Source organism: Hordeum vulgare, chromosome 3H, assembly GCF_904849725.1.
Source record: "Hordeum vulgare subsp. vulgare chromosome 3H, MorexV3_pseudomolecules_assembly, whole genome shotgun sequence".
Taxonomy (NCBI): domain Eukaryota; kingdom Viridiplantae; phylum Streptophyta; class Magnoliopsida; order Poales; family Poaceae; genus Hordeum; species Hordeum vulgare.
In genome coordinates this window covers 567,158,935-567,183,013 of record NC_058520.1, presented here as the reverse complement: position 1 = coordinate 567,183,013, position 24,079 = coordinate 567,158,935, and the positions used below count along the sequence as shown (strand labels likewise).

The following is a 24,079-nucleotide window of genomic DNA, read 5'->3' as shown; positions in this document are numbered from 1 at the left end:
TCTTCGTGCTTCTCAAGGTACCACTGCCCTAAGCTTCCTAGAAAGAAGGCGCTGGAAGATGCCAACTAGTAGTAGATATGCGATTAGCTGCGTGCAGCATGTAACATAAGGTTCGACGTACGTCTGCCAAAAAATGACGGAGCAACAATATATATATATATATATATATACGCGACGGCTGCGCCAACCAGGCAAATCATGGTGGACGAACGGTGCAGGTGACGACGAGAAAGCATGCATAGTCTCATCGGTCATCTCGTCTCCCCGGCTGCTGCAATGGCATACGGAACCGGTAAACTACACCATTTTGCCATTGGTTCCTTCTGCGCTAAGTATTTCTATATGTACGCGTCCCCGTCATACATATCCACTACCCACTATACCGGCGTATACACACGTCGCACGGCTCCACCTTATATATCCCCGTCATACATATGTCTCGTAAATTTTAAAATAATATGTCAGTTCAGTTTTTCAGAGGTATTCATAGGGGTAAAATATACGTGTGTATGCTTATAAGGTGAATGTATGTACGTATATAAATATTTACATACTCCCTCCGTCCGGAAATACTTGTCCTAGAAATAGATATAATGAATGTATCTATAACTAAAGTAAGTCTAGATACGTTTATCTTTAGGACAAGTATTTCCGAACGGAGGAAGTATGTAGTATTGTGTTAAAGCTTAAATTATGGTATTTCGGGATACCGGGATGCAAGTATGCCTACATGAGCTAGACTGGTAGTTTCGAGACAAAAATGTGGGTCGCATGTCTCCCACGAGTAATACCGTGTGAGTACCAAGTCATCGTCTCTGTTCTGTTATATTGCTCTTTCTGTTTGAAACAGTATATCTCCATCGATATTGTGCGTTGTTCGTCATTCCCTTGCTTACGGAGTCACGGTGATGCACACACGTAGAGGCTCCGTGACGTCCGTTGGACCATTGAGCGGGCAAGTTCAAGGGAAGGCGATCGCACAACAGGCTAGCTCATCCATATTTCCTCGGCAGAATACAGCAACTTGTGGAGCGAGACCATCCCTCTCTACTAATACAAGTTGAGATTAACAACCTCATTGCTTTGGTTGAATTTGTGTGCTGCTACGTCAAAGTCACGCCGGATGGCAACGATATACTTTGAAGTTGTATTAAATCAAAGACACTTATTTTAAAACAGAACGACCATATATTTCAAGTTTAATAAAACCATTAACAACAGGACGGATCAACGGTCACAACTTGCAGGCGCACGTCGGCCACGGAGCGCATGTTTAGAATCACTGAATTAGAGTGCAGGAAAATTCAGGGGACGTGATAAAACGAGAAGACTAATCCAACTAGACAGGGCTATTCCTCATGAAATTACTAACTTACACCAAGAAATAATATATAGGAAAGAGGGCAGCACCCACTGCAGATACATACTATGTCAACGAAAACAAATGTACCCAGCCAAATTGGCAGGTTAAGAGTTAGGTAAGGCCGTCAATGATAAGAGAATGGAAGAAACTGCTGGGAATGTGAAGGCTTGAATTGAGCGTAGTTCAACAACAAACGGCCGTTCAGCAATGCACGGCACGTGAGACCAATAAATAACACCGGAAAGCATGTTTACTCCCCGTCCCAATATGAAATGTATACTTTCGGGTGATTTGATCTAATATCACCATCACATGATGTAGGCATGTGGTAGTACACCCTAGTGCAAACAAACTGTGCACACGCAAAAGGCACAAACACACACATGCTCCCCCAAGCTCTCTCTCTCCCTTTCTCCATACTCACTTTTGTGGAGAGAATGAGGATCACAATGGCTGCCAAACAAGAAAAATGAAAGATACTATTCCAAGGGACCACCAGTTGAGATTTATACTACGCTAAAAGTATTTACAACCGAAACTTATAAATCCGTCCCCTTAAATGTTCTCGGACACGCCTGATCAGCGATCAGACGTGTTTGTTTTGAGCTCCTATTTTTTTATCTATGCAGCCCACTTTTCATATATTTCTTCGTATGTCCGGTCACTTGCACATGATTGAAGGAAAAGAAGGTAGAGAAAGAAAAGAATGGGTAAAAAAAAGATGGTCCGGGGTGGGGCTACGTCCTACGTGGTGGACTGACCGAGTGTGACTGGGTGCGTCCACGAGCCTTCATATTGTCCCCATATTTAAGATGGATACGAGAGGTGTCGGTCAGTCCGGACGTTTGAGATGACTATGAAGGATCTGACTGGATCGATTTTTTTATGATCGATCAGTGACCGGATGGGCTGCCCGGACGTTTAAGAAGATTTTGAAAGGTCTGGCTGTAGATGTTTTAAACATGTGGATCTCGGTGAGAAAAAAAGCAAGTGGTCCATAGGCCAACTCCAGCGCAAATTGAGGCGGCCAGCCAGCGGATATGAGTGTTCGTTTGCGTTGGCCGGCCCGCAGGTGCACCCAACGTGGATGGATATGTTTCGCAAATTTCAAATAATAACATATTTACATTGCATACTCAAAGTCCACGTCCAAGATCATACATCAAACTTATTTTTAAATGATAACGTCCATGCGTCTGGCATGTTTGTACTTTGTCCACATGCGTCGATCCACGTTAATTTTATTTTATACAGATCTTAAAAAAATCTATTGGAACTTTTGTGCCACGTAGGCATCATTGTTTGTGTGGGCGTTGAAGAGTTCGCCCACATGATCCGCAGCGCGCGGTAGACAGTTGCGTCGTGTGGGCGAACGAGTTTCTGCCCACACACTCACTACCTAGTCCACGTGCGTGTGGGCGAACAGCTCTTCGCCCAAACGACACTCGTATGTTACCAGATGAGGACTGAAGTTGCACTTACGTGGCAACTAAGTATCACAGGGCAACTATGATTCACAGGTGCGCATATATACATGACAACGAGGTAAACATACGTGGCAACTATAATTAACCATATATGACAACTATGATTGGACCATATGTGGCAACTAGGTATACACACATGACAACTATCCCCGGGTAACTAAAGCGGCATCCTGCGAGTAACTATAGTTAGCCAAAACATAGAGAATTGCCATGTTTTTTCAACTACATTTGTTATCCCGGGTTACTAAAATTGTCATTCTCGGGGATAACTAACGTGTCATCCCACGGGTAACTAACGTAGCTGCATCATATGTGTGGGAAGATTTGCTTCGTGCCACACGTGAAGGTGAGGATGAGTAGTACTTGTTGGACGTGTGACACGAAGTAGCTATGCCCACATGTGTGGGCAGTTCTAATGTTCGCCCACACACGATCCGTGTGGGTTGCCTCGTGTGTACACCACACACGGTGTGTGGACGGATGTTTAATATGCCACAGGTATGGTGAATATAGGGACCTGACTTATTTTCTATAAACGATATAAAAAGTAACTAGTAAACCATAAACCAAAGATCTAGTAGTGGTCATTGTGACCGTCCTGGCCGTCGCCATTGCTTCCGTCCGCGGTGAGGTCGATGAACGGCAATGACTATCACAAGTCGGTGGGCAGCTCCAAAATGATCATGCCCTCTGGTTCGGGGACGGCTACATCGCGTGCGGGGACAAGGAGAGTTGCGCATCCAAGCCTTTGTGTAGACTGCATTCATACTCGAGCTTGGAGCCCTTGAACACTTTCTTGATCAGCTTGTCCTCCTCTTCGGCATCAAGGCACGGTGGCTGGGATGTCAAGGGTGAACGTGCACACACCCTCTGGTATAGGGTGGTCTCGGAGCACGCGTACAGGGTAGGCGAGGCACGAGCATGTGACCATGGCGGGCTTGGAGCACGCGGAGCAAAGCGGGTTTGCTGCTGCATGTCATGCTCGTCTTGGAACCATGCGTCCCCACATGGATGAGACGGTGGACCTGGGTCGTGTAGGAGATCTGGAGGCAGTTTCTCTCATAAGTGGTTGATCTCCAAAAGATGGCACGACCGCTCGTCGCGATGGCCGACACGGGCACCCGATCGAGCTAAGATGCCACATTTTGCGGGTGCGCATCGGGCCACGTCTCCGGAGTGTTCGTGTCCCAGTAACGATAGCACACCTCCGCGCCAATCGTGATCACGATCCAATCGTGATCCGTCCCAATCAAGCGTCGAACAGACGACACATCCGCGTTCAACACACATGCAACTTGATGACGTCTCCGCCTCCTCGATCCAATGAGCGAGGGCGGAGTAGTAGATGAGTTCTCCGGCAGCACGACGATGTGATGGCCGTGGTGGTGGAGCAATCTCACGAGGGCTTCGCCAAGCGCTACTTTAGATGCGATCGGAGGCGAAAACGGGATAAGGAGAGAGGGAGGGCTGTGCCAAGGGCTTGGGTGCGGCTACACTCCCTCTCCACCACTATATATAGGGAAAAGGGAGGGGGGCTGCCCCTCTAGGGTTTCCCCAAGGCAAGGGGCGACGACAACCCTAGGGTTTCCCATCCTTGGCTGCATGCCTTAAGGAGATGGGGGCTCCCAACCCACCAGGGGCTGGTGCGCCTCCCCTCTCAGCCCATGTGGCCCTCCGAGGCACGTGGACCTCCCCAGTAGACCCCCGGAACCTTTCCGACATTCCTGATGAAAACCCTGTAAATCCAGGAACCTTTTCGGAACCCGAATAGCAAAATTCCATATATGAATCTTTACCTTTGTACCATTTAGGAGCTCATCGTAATGTCTAGGATCTCATTCGGTACTCCGAACAACATTCGGTCACCAACTTATAAAACACAAATAATACTATATCATCATCGAACGTTAAGCGTGTGGACCTTCCGGGTTTGAGATTCATGTAGACATGACCGAGACACCTCTCCGGTCAATAACCAATAGCGGTACCTGGATGCCCATATTGGTTCTTACATATTCCACGAAGATCTTTATCTATTGAACCACGGTGTCAAGGATTTAGTCAATCTCGTATATAGTTCCCTTTGTTCATCGGTATTTTACTTGCCCGAGATCCGATCGTCGGTATATCCCTACCTAGTTCAATCTCGTTACCGGCAAGCCTCTTTACTCGTTCCGTGATACAAGAACCCATGACTAACTCCTTAGTCGCAATACTTGCGAGTTTCTTGTGACGTTGTATTACCGAGAGGGCCTGGAGATACCTCCCCGCCATACGGACTGACAAATCCGAGTCTCGGTCTATGCCAACCGAATAGACACCATTGGAGATGCCTGTGGAGTACCTTTATGATTACCCAGCTATGAAGTGAAGTTTGATACACACAAGGCATTCCTCCGATGTGAGGGAGTTACATGATGTCATGGTCTTAGGAACATATACTTGACATGAAGAAAGCAGTAGCAATATACTATGTGATACGATCGAATGTTATGCTTACGGCGGTGGGTCTTGTCTATCACAACATTTTCCTAATGATGTGATCCTGTTACAAAATGACAACTCATGTCTATTGTTAGGAAACCTTAACCAGATTTGATCAACGGGCTAGTCTTAGTAGAGGCTCACAAGGGACACGGTGTTGTTCATATATACACCCATGTATTTAAGTTTCCAGTCAATACAATTACAGCATGGATAATGAACTCAAAATCATCTCTACAATCTACACTATGTCAATAATTTATGAACTAAAAGTGTATGGCTATGTGTTATTGTTTATGACTATATGGTGTTGTTTTATAAAAATGTGTTGTAGTTATAATCTATCTTTGTAAACTATATGATACGATGAAGTTTATAACTATAAGTTGTTTAAATCAATGCTTTGTAAATATGGGTAAGCTCGGGTATGAAAAAAAAATATACGCGTTGACGGATATGAATAAGGATGATGGATAATCTCAGAACATTCCATACCCATACCCTATGGGTGCCATCCCTACCCTTGAGAAATTGAGAAACACAACGTTGACAAAATTCAGAACATTCCGCGTCGCTTCCGATGTTATTACTAGAAAAAAGAAGGATGTTCTTCCGAGATTCAGAAAGTACCACTACTAAGAAGAACAATAATGGTGCTGATAGCGTCGACGCATACTGATTCATCATCCAAGAGAAAAGGAGAAAGAACTAGCAAAAGCCCGACGGGCATCACGGGAAGCAACCCGCTCGTCAGAAGCTTCACAGGAATGGGAAACAGTGGTAGTTCTCGTCCGTCAGTCAAACAGACAGAATCGTGTTTCGAAAAAAGAAAAGATAGTCAAGCAGTAGCTGATAGTGATGGAAATACTGCTCCCAGCAAAACCGGCGTCGGTTTCAGATTATGGCGGTGACTTGGTTGGGAATGCGGGGGAGGGGACGCGGCTCCCCTGACGTGTCATTGGCACACTGACATGCGGACCCGGGCCCATGCGTCAGTGGGCCAACGTCGGGGGATCCGGCTCCTTGCCGGAGTAGGGCGCACGCAGTCTGGAGCGTATGACGTTCGTTCGCGCGGCAAGGTCAGGGTGGCTTGCCATCGTTGCCAACCTCGTCCTTCTAGCCTAGTCTTCAGTGGCCAATGAAAAAAAAAGAGCCTTTTTTCCTTCTTCAAGCGTGTACATCTCGCTGATTTCCTCGTGCCTGCTTCATCAGCAAAAGGCATTCTGGTACGTCTAGCATTTTTGCTCTGGCTGCCATTTTCTCTCCCAATTTTTTCGTTGGAGTCGGCTTTGCTAGGTACACTTGGTGCTTCACAAGGTACGTACTGCTGCCCTAATTAAGCTTCCTAGAAGGGAGCATTGGCGTCGAGCACAGAGCACCCCTGACTAACTACGAAACGCAGGTTAAAGTCTGCTTAAAGAAAGAAGGCACGCACGCACGCACGCACGGGAAGATGCCAATCGCCAAACCAGATGTCTCATTAGCTGCGTCGAGCACGTAACATAAGACTCGACGTCAGCCAAAAAAAAAAAGGTGGAGCAACATTAGATATTACGAGGCGGCTGCGCCAACCCTGGCCAACCAATGGTCGATGAACGGTGCAGATGATGAGATGGATGGTGGAAAGGCCATATCTCCTCTCCCCGGCTGCTGCGATGGCACACGGAGCCGGTAGACAACACGCGGCCATTGGTTTCTTCTGCGTTAAGTATTGTATTTAGATATGTATATATAGGTGTCATTGTCATACACATGACATATCCACTGCCCACTGTACTGGCGTATACACATGTCGCACCGCCCCGCCTTATCCATTTTCAGTGTGCCCTCTGTAAATGGTGGTGTTTTCTGGGACCAAAATGCAAATACATGTGCATAACGCTAGCCAGACTGATAGCGTAGTTTCGACGAGAGGCAAGGTGTGGGTCGCACGCACGTCGCTGACAACCAGCAACAACGCGTGGGTACTGAGTCATCGTACTACACCCTCTATTTGAAAACCGTATGTATCCATCGTATTCTGTGGTATTCGCCATCCGTTTGCTTACGGAGCCACAGTGATGCGCCCCTAGAGCCTCAGTGATGCGCCCTTAGAGGCCTCATAACGTATACGCAAATCAATCTGTGGTTGGATGGTTAAAGAGACAGTGATATCTTCATCCTACCAGGGTTTAAGTTCTGCTGCTTGCGCATTTATTTTAGATTTTTCGACGATTTGCTTTCAGTGGAAGGAGACGTTTTCATCGACGAGGAGGCGTCTACGACAATTTCGTAAATCTTAAGATGATATGTCGGCTTAGTCTTTCGAAGATGTTCATAAAGATAAGATGTGTATATGTGCGTTTATAGAAACGAATTTATGCGCGTGTACATAAACGCTTGCATTTGTACCGTGTTAAAGAAAAGCCATTCCGCAGGCGCAGTCAAGGGAAAATGACATGCACTGATGCAAGTACAACTGAGCACAGCGAACTGCTACATATTTCTTGGGCAGGATACAACCACTTGTGGAGCAAGGCCATCCCACTGGCCATGCAAGTTGAGAGAACGCTCGTCAAGATTCACATATGTTCGGGTTAAATTAGCGCGTTGCTACGTCAAACAAACTCAAAGCGGCGCCGAATGGCGACGAGACAAGTTTGTTTCGTTGAAACCGTGAACAGCGGGGTGAATGGATCAACGGCCGCAACTGGCCGGGGAGCGTGCCGTTGATAACAGAGCCTAGGAAATTGCTGGGAGGGACGTACGTACGTGACCTCGGACCGAGGGTTGCGTCAAGGTCGGATATATATATAGTCAAATGGGATGAAGTTACTTATGCAAAAGGATAGCGTACAATATAGTACTATGAAGGTGGGCAGCACCCACCGTAGATGTATACGATGTCAGTGAAAACAAGTGTGAGCAACCAACCCTAGGTAGGCTTGGTTATAGAAGTTGGGCAAGGTTGAATAAGAGAATGGACGATGAAGTTGCTCGGAATGTCAAGACTTGTGCGTAGTTGAACAAACTCTTGTTTCAACAAGGCACGGCATGTGTGGGACCAATAAATAACAACCGGCAAAGCAAAATTACTACTGCAACTACTTACCAAGTTCTTTTTTAAGTTCAAATTTAAACTATTCCCGTTTCAAAAAGGTTTTCTTTCACTACTCGCTCCCTATTAAATGTATACTTTTGGAGGATTGGATCTGATATCACCATCACATGTAGATGTAGGCATGTAGTACAACCTAATACAAACAAATGTGCACGCTTCAAAAGCACAAAGCACACATGCTCACTGTGCCAAAAGCTTCACCCCCTTTCTTTTCATGTTCTCTTTTTTGAGAGAATCAGGAGGGGGCTATATACATGAAGGAGAAATACCGGGGTTTGACCTCCTTTTAAAAAAAAATACAAGAAGGAGAAATACTATAGCCATAGGAAGTATTAGTTCTGATTTACGAAAGGAAAAAAACACGTTGGATCTCGGACACCGGTGCTCCTAGTGATAAAAAGATTGTTTGTCAAAAAATCACCAAAAAAATGAACTGTAATAATTTGCTTATATAATATACTCCCTCCATTTTATTTATTTTGCATGTTAGATTTCCCTCGAGTCAAACTTTGCAAACATTGATCGAGTTTATACTCAACATTATTAACATCAACAATACCAAATCAGTAACATTAGAATCATCCTTTAATATATTTGCATACCATATATATTTGTTATTGTGAAAGTTTGGATTGTTTTTGATAATTTTGGTCAAGCTTTATAATATGATTTAGGTCATAGCTAATATGTGGAGCAAATAAAAATGGAGGGGGTATAAGTTCAGTCATGTCTCTTAAATTTTGGTTGTGATTTTTAAGTTTTGATCAAGATTTTACTTTTGTGCTTGGAGATAAAACAAACTCACTATTCACTCAGTGTCTCGTCAACAATAAGACTATGTAGGACATATGGTTGTGGAACATGCTCAACCAGGTAATCAGGGGTTACGAGCGGGTCCACCATGGGGTAAGCTCTGAGGCGTTTGAGAGGTGATCGGGAGGCAACGTCGTACGTCAAGGTTTCTCTTTCGAGGCTGATATTCTCCCACGGTGGAATGGATTGTGGCAACGCAGTTTACTACATCGTTTGGCTAGGTTTTTACTAGGCATGTGCTTTTTCCGACGGAGGCGTGAGGGGGAGCGTGTAGACAAGGCGTCATCAAAAAGCATAAACTCCGAGGAATATGGCTACCCCGACAAAGACGTCGGGACAGAGTTCTACCAGTAGGGGATCCTCTCGATCCCCGACAAGCGGAAAATCCTCGGGCGATGCGGATAATCTCTCGACTAGACTGGGTGACGTGGTTCACACACAGAAGGAAGGGGCCAACATGTTTTTTCGTGGATCCAGGACCAACCGTGTCCTAGTGTTCAAAGTGATCGATTATGGGCAAGGTGTACTTGTCGCACCCTTGAACATCTATGCATCCGAGATTTTAGTTTTGCACATGGGGTCTCCACTAGGAGGCTCAGTTCAGAGACATTGATGGAAACTTGTTTGTTGTCCACTTTGGCGGCGAAGGAGACTAGAAGCATGCCCTCAATAAGGGTTTGTGGCAATTTGAATTTATTGTGATTGTGTTGAAGGGCCATGACGGGGATACACGGTCTTCTAAGATGGTGTTTGACACAGCGGAAGCATGGGTTAGAGTGACAAATCTTCCCTTGGATAAAAGATCAAAGTAATTTGGAAAGGTACTATGGAATAGGTTAGGAGAGGTGATACTTGTTGATGTCAAGAAGGATGGATTCGCAAAGGGGAAGCACCTGAGAGTTAGAAGAAAAACCATATTCATGACCCTATAGTTTGTGGTCTCTTCCTCAAATCGTCACCTAATGATAAAACCAGGACTTGGTATAATTTGAGCTATGAGTGTATCCCACGCATTTGCTTTGACTGTGGAGCCTTGGTGCATGTGGAAGACACGTGCGAACCGTCGTTGGATAAAAATTCCCCGTGGGGTGAATGGCTTAAGGCCTCCTTGGGGTCGCAACTCAGCACACAACGAACCTTTTAGCCTCGAATAGTAATTGGAGCAATGGCAGTTCTAGATCAAGAGAAGGGAATGATGGAAAACATGCACATGCACAAGTCCGAGATAGACCGACAAGGCGTCCTCTATATATGAAGGGGATACCTTCCATGATTTCTGCACTCAGGTGGTCATGTAGCAGAAGACGATGAAGTTACGAGCCCTCGAAAGAATATGCGTACTCAAGGCGTTGGGAAGGAGCATGACTTGAGGTAGGACCTTGAGCAGAAGAATGAAAATGAATTGATAAAGTAGTTGGAGCATAGAAAGTTTCACAACAAGGATTCACGGGAGAAGCAGTATGTAGGTCGTCAAGACTATGGGAAAGGGCAGGTTCCCAACACTCGGTGCAAGCGGGGCACACATGCCCATACGCCAAGGAGGGAGGGCCAAACCTCTGTGACTAGGGCTCCCAATATTAGCTGAAGGAGAGAAAGGAAAAGGAGATCCAAGCCGGACCCTTCAAACACCCGCAGACGCATCTGGGCGCGTCCGCTAGCACTCACTGGACACATCTCAAAAATGGACTATTGCATCTGGACATATCATATTGATTTCTCAAATTCATTAAAATGCATGTAAGATATAAACCTGCGTATTACGTAGAAACTATCTACCCTTCGTTGAAGATATCGACGATCTTTGTGCCCTCCGGTGAAAAGAGATGTGGTTGTTGCAGCTCCGCTGAAAGCACAATTGGTTCCTAGGGTGGTTTTGATAATTGATCATAACATATGCATCATTGGACTAATATGTTTATCCAAGTATATTTCAGAAAAGTTCGAAAGATGCTTTGGCAAAAGACTTATGTGGATATGCCCCTTGATGCAAGAAAGGAATAAGATTGTCTCAAACATCAAGCTAGAAGACTCTTCATTTTATATTTGTGAAAAATCACTTTTGAATCCATAGGAAAACCAATACTATTAAAAGGGGGCGAGGTATTAAAATGAACTGGTTGCTCAAGTGCTCAAAATTAGCCACCAAAATAGTCAGTCATTTTTTCCACATAACCATTCTGTCCAATACCACACACTCAAAATCAGTGCCACCAACTTTCCCATTTCGGCATCATCGAGTTTGATCTCAGAAAGAACCCTGGGCATTCCCACCAAATCGATGCAACCGAAACCATATCGGTGCTACCGAGTTTAGGTGACCAACTTTGTGTTGCCTCGGTACACAAAATCGGAATTTCCGAGTTTGAGTATCGATGTCACCGAGTTGTGTCATCTGACCATTAGCCACCTTTTTGGTGCCACCGAGTTGTGTATATCGGTTCCACCGAGATTCAAAACTTGATGCCTTTAGTGCAAGTCAATACCATCGAGTTTATGAATTCGGTGTCACCAAGTTTGCCACTTTAGGTGTAACGGTTAGATTTTGTGTCCTGCCTATATATACCCCTTCACCCACCTCTCATTAGTGGGAGAAGCACTCAGAACACACTTCATTGTCAGGTCCATTTTTCTGAGAGAGCCACCTACTCATGTGTTGATACCAAGATATTCCAATCCAATCATTTGAAACTTGATCTCTAGCCTCCCCAAGTTGCTTTCCACCAAATCAATCTCTCCTACCCATGCCTATTCTGTGAGAGTGATTTTGTGTTGAGGAGACTATCTTTAGAAGCACAAGAGCAAGGACTTCATCGTTCTACCACATTTATTATCTTTTGGAGGGTGGTGCCTCCTAGATTGGTTAGGTGTCGCTTGGGTGCCTCATACTTCGTGTTGTGGAGTTGAACCAAGATATTTGTAAGGGCGAGGAGGTTGCCTACTTAGTGTAGATCTACCGTGAGTAAGGCTAGTCCTTCGTGGGGGAAGCCGTGGTGGAATAGACAAGACCGCTTCTTCGTGGACCCCTTGTGGGTGGAGCCCTCCGTGGACTCTCGCAGTCGTTATACTCCGTGGGTTGAAGTCTCCACTAACATGGACGTACGATAGCGTCACCTATGGGAAGCATGGCAGAAATCGTCGTGTCAACCTCATGCATTTGATCTCCCTACCTTACTCCTTTACTTTACACTTGCATGTTTTACATTCCGCTGCTACACTCTTAGAACTGCATGTGTAGGGTGTACTTGACTTGCCATAACTGCCAATGCTGCCCCTCAACTAAAATTGGGAAAAGGCTAAATTTTTTCTTGTCAAGTAGTCTAATCACCCCCTCTAGACATACTTTCGATCCTAGAAGTGGTAACAGAGCTTTGGTATCCATTGCATTGGTTTCACAACCTAGGAGAGTATGGTGTCTAGTGAGGGAAATTATCACCGTAGAGGTCCATACTTCGATGGCACTAATTTTGCTAGTTGGAAGCATAAGATGAAAATGCATATTCTTGAATTTAATCCTCACGTATGGGCTGTTATTCGTGTTGGTGTGCAAGGTAATTTCTTCGGAGAAGGGCATGAACTGGATCGTGATGCGACAGACGATGAACTGAAGATGTTGCAACTCAATGCACAAGACCGCGACATCATCTTCAACTGTCTATGCCCCGAAGAATTCATCAAAACCAGCCGCCTTGAGAATGCAAAAGAAATTTGGGGTACTTTGATCGATATGCACGAAGGTACTGATTCTGTCAGAGAACCTAAGTTGGATCTGCTTCAAAGTCAGCTTGACAAGTTCAAGATGAAGGATGGTGAAGGTGTCGCTGAAATGTACTCTAGGCTAGCTCTCATCACCAATAAGATTGCCAGCTTAGGAAGCGAAGAGATGGCCGACAAATTCATCATCAAGAAGATACTTAGAGCTCTTGATGGAAAGTATGACATAGTGTGCACATTGATCCAAATGATGCCAAACTACAAAGATATCAAGCCAACTGAAGTCATTGATAGGATTGTTGCTCATGAGATGTCACTCAAGGACAAAGATGAGCTGCACAACAAGTCAAGCGGTGCTTAGAAAGCTTCATGTGATGCTCCCGCTACTTCAAAGAACAATCTTGTAACTGATGAAGAGATAAGCCTCATGGTCAGAAAATTCAACAAGTTCAACAAGAGTAGAGGCAAAGAGAGAAGCTCGAGCTCAAGACATGATGAGAAGCGTTCGTCCAGTCATGACCAAAACTGCTACAACTATGGGAAGCCCGAACACTACTTCAATAAGTTCTCGGCTCCCTATAAACAAAGAGAAGATTCACCTCGAAGATGAAGCTCAGGGGACGAGTCACCTCGGAGAGAGAGAATGAGTAGAGAAGATCGTTATGAACGAAGACACTCACGGAGAGGCAAAGAATCAGAGAAGAAGGATAAATACACCAAGAGCAGCTCAAGAAGAAGACATCAAGCTCATGTTGGTGATGGGTTTCTGGCTCCGAGTCTGACAACCAATACGAGAGAATCTACCACTCCAACTCCGACTATAGTCAAGATGAAGGTGTTGCCGGCATTTCACTTGTTTCCTCCAACTCCTATGACCTATTTGATTCACCAAATGAGGGGTTCGGAAACTGCTTCATGGATAAAGGCCCCAAGGTATCACACCCCTATTATCTTGATTTAATAGTGATGAGGATGACTTGTTAGGAGAAGATGACTTGCTTCTTGATAAAACTAGTGATTGCACTGAAAATGAACTTGCTAATTATCATGCTAGTTAAGAGAAATCAAGTGATGATGATAAGAAAGAGATTGAACGACCAACTCAAGAATTAAATACTCTTAAATTAGCTCATGAAACTACTCTAGAAGATCATAGAGAGCTTGCAAGAACTCATGAGAAGCTACACTTCGAGAAGCTCAATTTGGAGCAAGAGCATGAGTTCCTAAAAGAGATCAATGATGATCTTCGAAAGAAGAGTTCTTCTTATCTAGCCAAACTATTACTCTTGTCTACTTTTGTTCCACAAGTTAAACCTAAGAACACTGGTAACGAAGGCAAGAAAGTTTCTTCATCTAGTAACAACAATGCTAAAGCTAAATCTAATGATGTTGTTGCTAGTAGCTCTCTTGATTCCAGTAATGATTCTCTTAGCCAAGTTACACTTGAGCAAGAAAACGATTTGTTGAAAGGGATTATAGAGATAGGTGTCTTCAAGAGTCTTGCTAGAAGTAAGCAATTTGAGGAAATTGTGCGCAAGCAAGGAGGACATCGAAAGAAACAAGGTGTTGGCTATTTTAACGTCAACGAAGATGATTGGGAAGAAGGTCCATATCCCATTCCTAAGTTTGTTCCTCAAGAGGAGAAGTATGATCCTACTCCTCCCAAAGTAAGAAGCTTACAAGATAGCCTTCTACCACAAGACCACAAGGGCAAGGGAAAGCTTCAAGAGGACATTGACTTATTTGAAGAGGAACCCCAAGTCAAGGTCAAGTGGATTCCCAAGGACACTACTAGCGCTACCTCATCTACTGCTACCACAACTCCAAGGATTCCCATCAAGTTGATGTGGATCCCCAAGAGGAAGAACTAGAAAGTTCTTGGAGGGTGACTCCGACAATGAAATTCACTCTTATTCATTTTGGCAAGAACTATATGCAATTAACCTCAACCATATGCATCAGTTCAAGGAGTCACATATTCCCTCAAAGGTAAGCAAGGAACAAGGTAATTAATGTATCTTTGGACATCATCTCATATGTATTTCACTCCATGTCCATAGATGTTCTTGCATATGTTCCTTGTGCTTTGGGACTAACCCATGTAGGTGAGAACCACTTTTACAGATTATTGTTCTGAACACTTTTTGTGATCAAAACCGTAAAACATATTTTTTTTACGGATTTGACCACTTCTACGAGGCAGGGCTGGGCCCATAGTGGTGTCATCTGTGCGGTCCGCACAAGGCCCATGATTCTAGGGGGCCCAAAAAAATAGATAGGCTTAATATTAAGGAAAAAACTGGGATGATGTTGGGCCGTAGCAGCGACGAGCAGGCCTTCACCGGTCGAGCAACGAGGGCGCGGGGCCGAGGGCGAGGCTATCGAGGGATGAGGGGCTGCGTTGTTTCTCGTATGGAATTTGGATTGTAAACCAAAACCTGTCGATTGCTGAACCTCACCGCCTCGTGCCTCTCGTCGTCCACTCCTCGTCAAGTCACCTCGAGGCTTGTGTCCTGCCTTGCCCCGCCCTCGTTGGCTCGTTCCTGCCGCTGCCGCTGCCGCTATTAATTTTATAAATTAATTGGATATTCGGATTCCTGCCGGCTGCCGCGTGCCGCTCGAGATCCACTCGAGCCATCCAACTGATTAATCCACTACCTAGTGAGCCACTACCTAGTGAGGTCACTGGGTGCTTACTTTTAATTTCTAATCTTGTAATTAATCCACTATTTAGCATTAGTAAATTCTTTTTTTTAACTTCGGGTCTTACTTTTAGTTTCTAATCTTATAATTATTTTTTGACAGAGATCATTACTTTGTTAGAGATTGTTTTTTATCTCCTTGATTACAAATCATAGTGTATCTGTATTATCGGATAGGACTCAATGATTTGGCCACAATAACACTTGAGAGTGAAGTGTTGGAGAAGATTGATTATGAGGATATCATCGAAGATTTTATTTTAAAAAATACTAAAAGAATGAGGATGTTCAAATAAATAGCAACCACGAGTTGGATAGGTATGACTTTTTCATATATCCACTTATTATGTAAGACATTACATTACATAAATTATAATTTTTTCTGTAACATATATGTATATACATTATAATTGCTCGTTAGCTTTTTCATAGATAGCCCCCCAATTTTTAGTTTGCATAGGGCCCCGAATTTTGCTGGCCCGACCTTGATACCATGTACTATTATCTGGTTAATGGTGTCTATCCCCATCGAGTTACCTACGTCAGGACCATCTATGATCGAGTTGAACAGAAAAAGTCTCATTTTGCCTCCAAAACAAGAAGAGCATTTGGAGTTCTACACACATGTGTTGCGGACCGGCTAAACAATGAGATTCAAAAACCTTATGAAAGGTGATGACATGTTCTGTGATCATGTACACAATGAACGTTAAGGATGAGGATGAAGATGGCACGATAGGTATCAAACTAAACATGGATGATCCTATCGAATTTTCAAACCAAAATCCGGTCACATAATTTGTTCAAACGCATTAACGAATTCAACAACAACGATTGAAATAAAATCTGATTGAACATCTGCGTGTCATTATTGATCCATCTAGTAGTACGTAGTGCTCCCTTCGTTTTAAAATTATTGTTTTAAATTTGTCTACATATGAATGTATCTAGTCACGTTTTAATATTTACGTACATTTATTTTTATAGATAAACTTAAGACAGTAATTTTAGAACGGAGGGAGTAATTTTTTCCCACGTGATTTGTTGCTCGCCTATCTTTCGAAAGGTAAACATGCGCTAAACGGGGATCCGGGGGGAAAAGCTCACTCGCTTTCGAGGACCCCGATGCGAAGATTCCACGTAGCAAGAGCGCAGTTGCAGCAGGTGGCGAGCAGTTTCCTCCTCTCGGTTGAGGTTTCTTGCACGTGAGCGCTAGACGTGTGGGATGTGGACCGCACGAACGAACCCGGTGGATGGATGGATTCATATATACCCTCCGCATCCAGCCTTCCGTTCCCCGTGATACTACCCGACGCATTCTCTCGCCGAAAAAGTCACCCAGCGAAATCAAAACTCCAACCACCGTCAGCCAAGCCAACAGCGGCCCCCAGCAGCACACTACAGGACGGGGCCGACGCAGGCGGCCAGACGAAGCACGCACGAAGCATCCTCGCGACCCCGCAAGCCGTCCGCCGCGCGCCGCCGTTGGCACAGGAGCCGCCTCCGCCGCCGCCACCGCGGTTTGATCTGCGGAGATATATACCCATCTACTGCTGCTTCAGACGAGGGGCGGAGAGGCAGTTTAGAGAGGGGCATGGGAGGCGGGCATTCGAGGAGCGAGTCGCGGGAGGGGAGCGGGAACGGGAACGGGCGGTACGCCCACTCCTCGTCCTTCCAGCAGCCGGCGACGGCGACGCGGTGGGACCAGCCGGGAGGAGGGTACCCCTACGGCGCCGGCCAGGACGCGCAGGGCGGGTACTACGGCGCGCCGCCGCAGCAGGGGGGCTACGCCGCGCCGTACCCGGCGTACCAGCCCGCGCCCGTCGCCGCGCAGCCCGCGCCGGCGCGGGCCGGCAAGCCGCGCCTCGACAGGCGCTACTCGCGGATCGCCGACGACTTCCAGTCCGTGGAGCAGGTATGCGCGCGCGAGATTTCGGGCCTCCTTTGGATTCTTATCTTAGTTTATAAGCAGCGGCCGCGGTTCCGTGCGTGTTCGTCTGGATTTGGGCACGCAGATCGGAATAGTGAATTGGTGCGTGGGATCCAAGTCCCTGGTTAGTTTCGCATCTTAGGATCGCTGGGACGATGGTGGCGTCGCCGATTTGTGCTGTCAATCTGCAGCCGGTTCGAGTTTTCTAGAGAGTTCGGGATGCTCCATTAGCTGGTCAACCGGATTGAGCTCATGCATAATCCCAAGAGGATATCACAAGTTAATCTCCTGGTCAACCATCAATCACTGTTGATGAGGGATTCCCGCACACGATAATGGAATTCCTTGGTGGTCACTGCTCATTATAGAACAATTGAAAATGTTTATTGCGTGGTTGGCAACTTGCTGTATCGTCTTTGCTTCTAGTTGGTGTATGCTGCTTGGTCTTCTCAAGCAGGATAATGACCATGAGTGGCAATAATCTATCGCCTCAAGTTCTGGGAGTCTCAGTCACCGAATGTGCCGGGTAGATGCCTGTATATTGTCACAAAGTGGTGCAGTTTGTCTGACAATGACTCTTTCACTTTCCTGATTAAATCTGTACTACATCATACTTCCCTATGGCAAGTATGGCCCACTACATTTCTTACTGCAACTAGTAGTTTATCAATCAAAAGTTTGTTCACCAACTTCTGTTAGGTTCTGGCTTTCTTTCTGTATGCTGGCTTCAGAGTGACGAGTAAAGAGTCAGGCACATAAGCGAACGATTGTTTTTCAAAATTCGGAATGTTAAATATTGGTTGTGTGTTTGCAGGTTACCGATGCTCTAGCTCAAGCTGGACTTGAGTCTTCTAATCTCATTGTAGGTATTGATTTCACAAAGAGCAATGAATGGACAGGTTAGTGCTGTGAACCACCTTTTTGCTTTATTTGTCAATAATCAGCTCCACTGATCCTGATGCTAATGATTTGTTTCCTTTATCAGGAAAATTCTCCTTCCATGGACGTAGTTTACATCACATTAGCAGTGTACCAAATCCTTATGAACAAGGAATCTCGATTCTTGGACAGACATTGTCTAAATTTGATGAAGATAACTTGATTCCCTGCTTTGGATTTGGAGATGGTAAAGATCGTGCAATAATTGACCATTTCTCACCACTCTGACGATTTATCTAAATCATACCCGTTTATTTACTTTTCTCAGCATCAACACATGACCAAGACGTATTCTGTTTTTACCCTGATGAGAGACCTTGCAATGGATTCTCAGAAGCCCTTGAGCGATACAGGGAACTCGTTCCACATTTGCGCTTGGCTGGTAAGCTTAAGTTACCCTATTGTCTTTCAAGTAGGTTCGATTGGTGTGTTAGTTCTGAGTATTAATGTTGATTTTGAACAGGACCGACATCTTTTGCACCAATAATTGAGATGGCTATGACCATCGTGGAGCAAAGTGGTGGGCAGTACCATGTTCTGCTGATAATTGCTGATGGGCAGGTACCATGTTAACACGTTACCCTCTTCTGATGGTACATGTAATTGCACAGTTGCTAGTTCTGACTTCTGAGCAGTGGGCATGTCTGTTTGTATGCATATCTGTTTGCTAATAATTCAGATGCTTCATGTAGAATTGTTGCATTCCAACTGCAAGATGCTTTTTTTTCTGTTAACACAGGCATTTCTGGAGTGTTGGTATGTACAATAATAAACATATAACAGAAGAAAACTTCTATATCTGGTAAAAGCTGTATAACTTTTTATTTCAATATCAAACTCCTATGTCTGGTAAAAGCTGTATAACTTTTGAATAACTTCAACTCGATATTTATGTGTTTGCGAAATCGTATTCTCCCAGGATATGCATCCTTCTTTTATTAATCTGCAATATGTACCCTGTACTGTAGTGTCAAACTGTTCTCTTCGCATTTGATCAAATAGTTCAGACTTGCAGTTATCATATTTTCCATGTTCTCTGGCTGTATAAACCTCAAAACTGGATATGTTCTTTATGTTCTCTTGTTAACTTGTGTACTTTAATTAGGTTACAAGGAGTGTAGATACTGCATCTGGGCAGCTGAGTTCCCAAGAGCAAAAGACTGTTGATGCCATTGTGAGGGCCAGGTTAGTCCTTCATATCACCTTCGTCATAATGTTTTGATATGTTCATAGTGATGTTGCTTATTGCTTCAGTTTTTTGTTCGTGTTTGCAGTGAACTGCCGCTATCTATTGTGTTAGTAGGAGTTGGTGATGGCCCATGGGACATGATGAAGGAATTTGATGACAACATTCCTGCCCGGGCTTTTGATAATTTTCAAGTAAGTGACACGGGAACGTAGTGATAAAGATCTGATATGATTGATGCCATATGTTTTTCCTTTTCTGAACCTTGACTGACTGACGCCATTGTAACACTGAGAATCTGTTACTTGTCTAGTTTGTGAACTTCTCGGAGATAATGTCTAAAAACATGCCACAATCAAGAAAAGAGGCAGCGTTTGCACTTTCAGCCTTGATGGAGATACCACAACAGTACAAAGCAACTGTGGAACTAGGAATATTAGGGTATATGCTCCACCCCGCCCCACCGCTTTCAAGTGCACTACATCCTTGTTCTATTGATTTTTTTTATACCGATGAAGTATGCGCTAACTTTGTCAATGTGGCAAACAGTCGTCGCTCTATGAAGGCTCCAGAAAGAGTTCCTCTGCCTCCTCCTGGTGGAAGCCACGATGCCTATTCCTATGGAACTAAAAGCTTTAGTAAACCTCAGGCTAGTACATCTTCATCGGCGTATCCTCCCTATGAAGGTGCACATAGGGCGGCCCCTGCTGCACCGTCTTCTGCTTATGATAATCAGGTAAAGTTTCATCTGTCGTGATTTCAGATGTTGCTTGATCTTTGGATTTCCTACTTCTTTATGCAGAAAATTTGCAGTCTCGGGTGTCTTACTAACATATTGTTACTCATCTGCAGGTGTGCCCTATCTGCCTTGTGAACCCGAAAGACATGGCTTTTGGCTGTGGACACCAGGTGAGTGGATTAGCGCATTGCTGTTGCTTCCTGGGAAATCATTTTTCTTGTTTTGTGCGTGTGTGTTGAAACGTCATCGTCAAACATCATTTCTAACAAAGTGGCGTTCGCTTTGCAGACCTGCTGTGAATGTGGACAGACTTTGGAATCATGCCCAATTTGCCGGAGCCCAATCACCACCAGGATAAAACTATATTAGCAAGTGGTGGTTTGGATCATCGCGACTGGGTGGAATTACTGGAGACCATCCTTTGCCACACCGGACGATGGACTGAGAGCTCTCCGAGCTCGGTCCATGAAGGGCTCGATCGGCTCTCGGGGCTGAGTTCTGCAGGGCCGATGATGACCTGCCGCTCCGAAGATGGAGCAGGGGACGCCTCGAGTATCTACACCCAGGCAAGAATGATCCAAACTCCAGCGTAAGAAACAGATGCAGGTGTTGAATGGCCATTGCCATGAGAAAACGAGAAAATGCTGCTGATGGATCCAGCAAAAATTGTGTGTGGTACTTGCAAGTGTGTAGATATGGATGTGAGCCGCCGTTTCGCCCGGCCGGGATATGTTTGTTTTTTGATTGATGCGTCTGTACAAATCCGCAGTGATCTCTTCCAAGGGGAAGTGGCATTATTTTATTTTATCTCTGGTTTTCGTTTCGGAATGGAAGTTGCTTCTTGCTCAAATGGCGTCCAATGCACGCGTTTCACTAGTCAGTACTGCTACTATGACTATACTAGCAGTAGTACTATTTTAGTGACACGTTTGTCATGTTAAACGTGCCAAGGAATTGACATGGATACGTACGATGGTCTGATGGTAGTACTAGTAATGTTATGTCACGGTTGGGCGCATGCATCATCATCCTGCGTGGCGGGATATATAGCCGTGCTCTAGGTGTCGGCGAAGAAGCGGTAGACGCTGGCGTTATGCAGGATCAATCTGACTGCGGCGGCGGATGTAGCGAGGCCGACGGCCGAGGAGACGACGATGATGCCCCAGTGCCACAGCCTGCCCGGTCTCCCGTCGCACTCCCCTTTGATCTGCACGCTCAACAACACCGTCGTCACAAATCCTTGGGCCATCCTGGCACCACTGCTGGTCGCTGCTTGTTGTAACAGAAGAAGTTACCTTGAGGATGATCATGCTGGGGAACATGAAGGTGAGCGGGAAGAGCGCGAAGGAGCCGAAGAGGTTGACGAAGTCGCCCATGAAGGGGAAGAGCGCGGTGACGAAGATGTTGACCCCGAAGAGCACCCCCCTGGCCAAGAGCCGTCGCGTCATGTTGTAGCGCGAGAACATGCCCTCCTCCAGCCTCTGCAGCCCCGTGTCCATGGCCTCGTGGATCGGCACCGTGAACAGCTGCATGCGTGCACGCACGCAGTCACCACCACCAGCATTACGTATGTACCTACTGGCTGGCTATTACGTACTAACTTGGATTGTTTGAAATTACTACTCTTACGTGCTGCGAGACGATGCTCTGGAGGAAGGCGGTGGCGTTGATGAGCACGGAGGCCCAGCGCGGGCCGGAGAGCTGGTTGGGCAGGTACTCGGACGCGGCGGCGCCGTACGCCCAGTAGCCGGCCACGCTGATCCCGTAGTACCCCGCCGCGCCCACCGTGTACTGCAGCGCCAGCGCCCGCCGCATGTTGGCCACCGACGGCTTCCGCAGCGTCGACTGGATCTCCGGCAGCAGCCCCGAGGTGTTGCACACCAGGATGGCCGCCACCGCGCCCAGCGCGTTGAACACCTTCTCCGCCCCCGTCCCGTGGATGCCGTAGTCCCGCCGCTCGTTCGACCGACCTGCGTACATACATACGGTTCGTTACGGCGACGGCGAGCCGAGCTCTCGCCGTCGCTGTCGAATGGAATGGAGTGCATGCATGCATGTATGTATGTATGCGTGGTGGTGGTCGTCGGTTGGTTACTTACCGTCTCTGACGAGGACGGCCAGCAGCGCGACGTCGAAGGTGACGGTGAGCGCGGCGGAGGTGGCGAGCCAGTTCCTCATGGCGGAGATGGTGGGCACGAAGTAGGCGAAGGCGAAGTAGACCAAGCCCGTCGCCGCGATGAACCACTGCAGCCTCGGAGGGGTCTCGGTGAACTCCGCGCTGATCGCCTGCCGGAAAGCAACGCACGCACGTCGACTCGGTTTGTTAGTTAATCGTGCAACTTGCTCGTGCTAATGCTAGCTGTTATGACTCATGATCGACTAATTAGCCATGCTGAATGGCAAACCTTGAGTGCTCTCCCGCCGAGTAGGATGAAGCCCATGCTTCCCAGGAGTAGGGTGGTGAACTGCAGGAACCAGGTGAGGTAGTACATTTTCCTCCCTATATACACGCACAACAAAGCAGAGCATGATGAGGTCGTGCCGGATGCATTTCGTTTTCCGTTACATACACCATCATGGCATACGTTGCAGAAACAATCCGGCAAAGAACCGACGTCATGCATATTGCTCAGTTCATGAGGATAACATATATAGACAAGCTTGGTGATTTTTTTCTAATTTAATTTGGAACTGGCTATTGCGGATCAGTTGCTTGAAATTTCTATAAGTTTCAGTCGGCTGATTTATCAAGTGAGTCGACCTAGCTGGCTAGCACGCGCGCGATTAGCTAGAGTGCGTACCGAAGACGAAGCCCATGAGGTCCCTGTAGCGGATGAACCTCTGGCCGTCGACGACGTGGAGGCCGGCGAGGAGCCAGTTGGCGTACCAGGCGGCGGCGGCGAGGAGCAGCAGGCAGGCGGCGCCCCACCCCCACCCCAGCGGCACCATCATCAGGTTGGAGAAGCTGAGCACGTAGGCGCAGTTGAACCCCGTCACCAGCAGCAGCCCGACCTGCTGCCATGAATCTGCAACGCACATACTACTTACTCTTATGCATGCATCATCCCATTGCCATGCATCTCGAAATCAACAAGCTTGATGAATCGACGTTCACACGACACGAACGTACCTGTGTCTACCGCGTGGGCGGTGGCTGCGGTGGTGTACCCGCCGCTGTCGCCGCCGGCGGCCTTGTGCTGCGCTCCTCCCGCCTCCGTGTCGAGCGACGAGGAAGCCATTGTTGCCAACCGATCGCTTCTCTCTTCCGCCGCCCGCGTCTTATTAAATCGAGTGCAATTCCGTAGTACGTCGTCGATCTGTGCTGGGCGAATCTGTTGGAACGAACCTAGGCAGGCAGGCAGGAGGAGAAGGATGTGGCCTAACAGTTCATATAAGCGCCATGATATATAGACCAAGGAGTGAGGTGAGGTCACAAAAGGTCCTGTGATCATGCATGTCGTTGCCAGGATACAGTAAAGGCGATGCACTAGTAGATTCGGCCTGCTCAGCACGAGGACGGAGGTATCAGTGCGCGAGTGCGTGCGCAGGCCCCCCTCCCTTGAAAACATCTTACTAGGTGCAAATTTGATTAAATTGAACTGCAAGTGGCAATAAAATGATGGAT

At 46.3% G+C, this 24,079-nt stretch overlaps 2 protein-coding genes across 2 annotated transcripts; one reads left to right on the top strand and one right to left on the bottom strand.

The window, feature by feature from the left end:
* The first annotated feature begins 16,893 nt into the window (after window positions 1–16,893).
* On the top strand, window positions 16,894–21,304 carry LOC123445154 (E3 ubiquitin-protein ligase RGLG2-like). Its single transcript, XM_045122096.1, has 11 exons — window positions 16,894–17,575; window positions 18,405–18,489; window positions 18,576–18,716; window positions 18,798–18,911; window positions 18,993–19,090; window positions 19,635–19,714; window positions 19,804–19,909; window positions 20,029–20,156; window positions 20,265–20,451; window positions 20,568–20,624; window positions 20,743–21,304. The coding sequence occupies exons 1-11, from the start codon at window positions 17,255–17,257 to the stop codon at window positions 20,821–20,823; spliced, it is 1,398 nt and encodes a 465-aa protein (XP_044978031.1). The 5' UTR covers window positions 16,894–17,254; the 3' UTR covers window positions 20,824–21,304.
* Window positions 21,224–23,856, bottom strand: LOC123445153 (proline transporter 1-like). Its single transcript, XM_045122095.1, has 7 exons — window positions 23,585–23,856; window positions 23,256–23,480; window positions 22,860–22,954; window positions 22,554–22,740; window positions 22,084–22,424; window positions 21,750–21,980; window positions 21,224–21,661 (listed from the first exon to the last, which is right to left on the bottom strand). Exons 1-7 carry the CDS (start codon window positions 23,691–23,693, stop codon window positions 21,512–21,514), a joined length of 1,338 nt encoding a protein of 445 aa, XP_044978030.1. The 5' UTR covers window positions 23,694–23,856; the 3' UTR covers window positions 21,224–21,511.
* Between the last annotated feature and the right edge of the window lie 223 nt (window positions 23,857–24,079).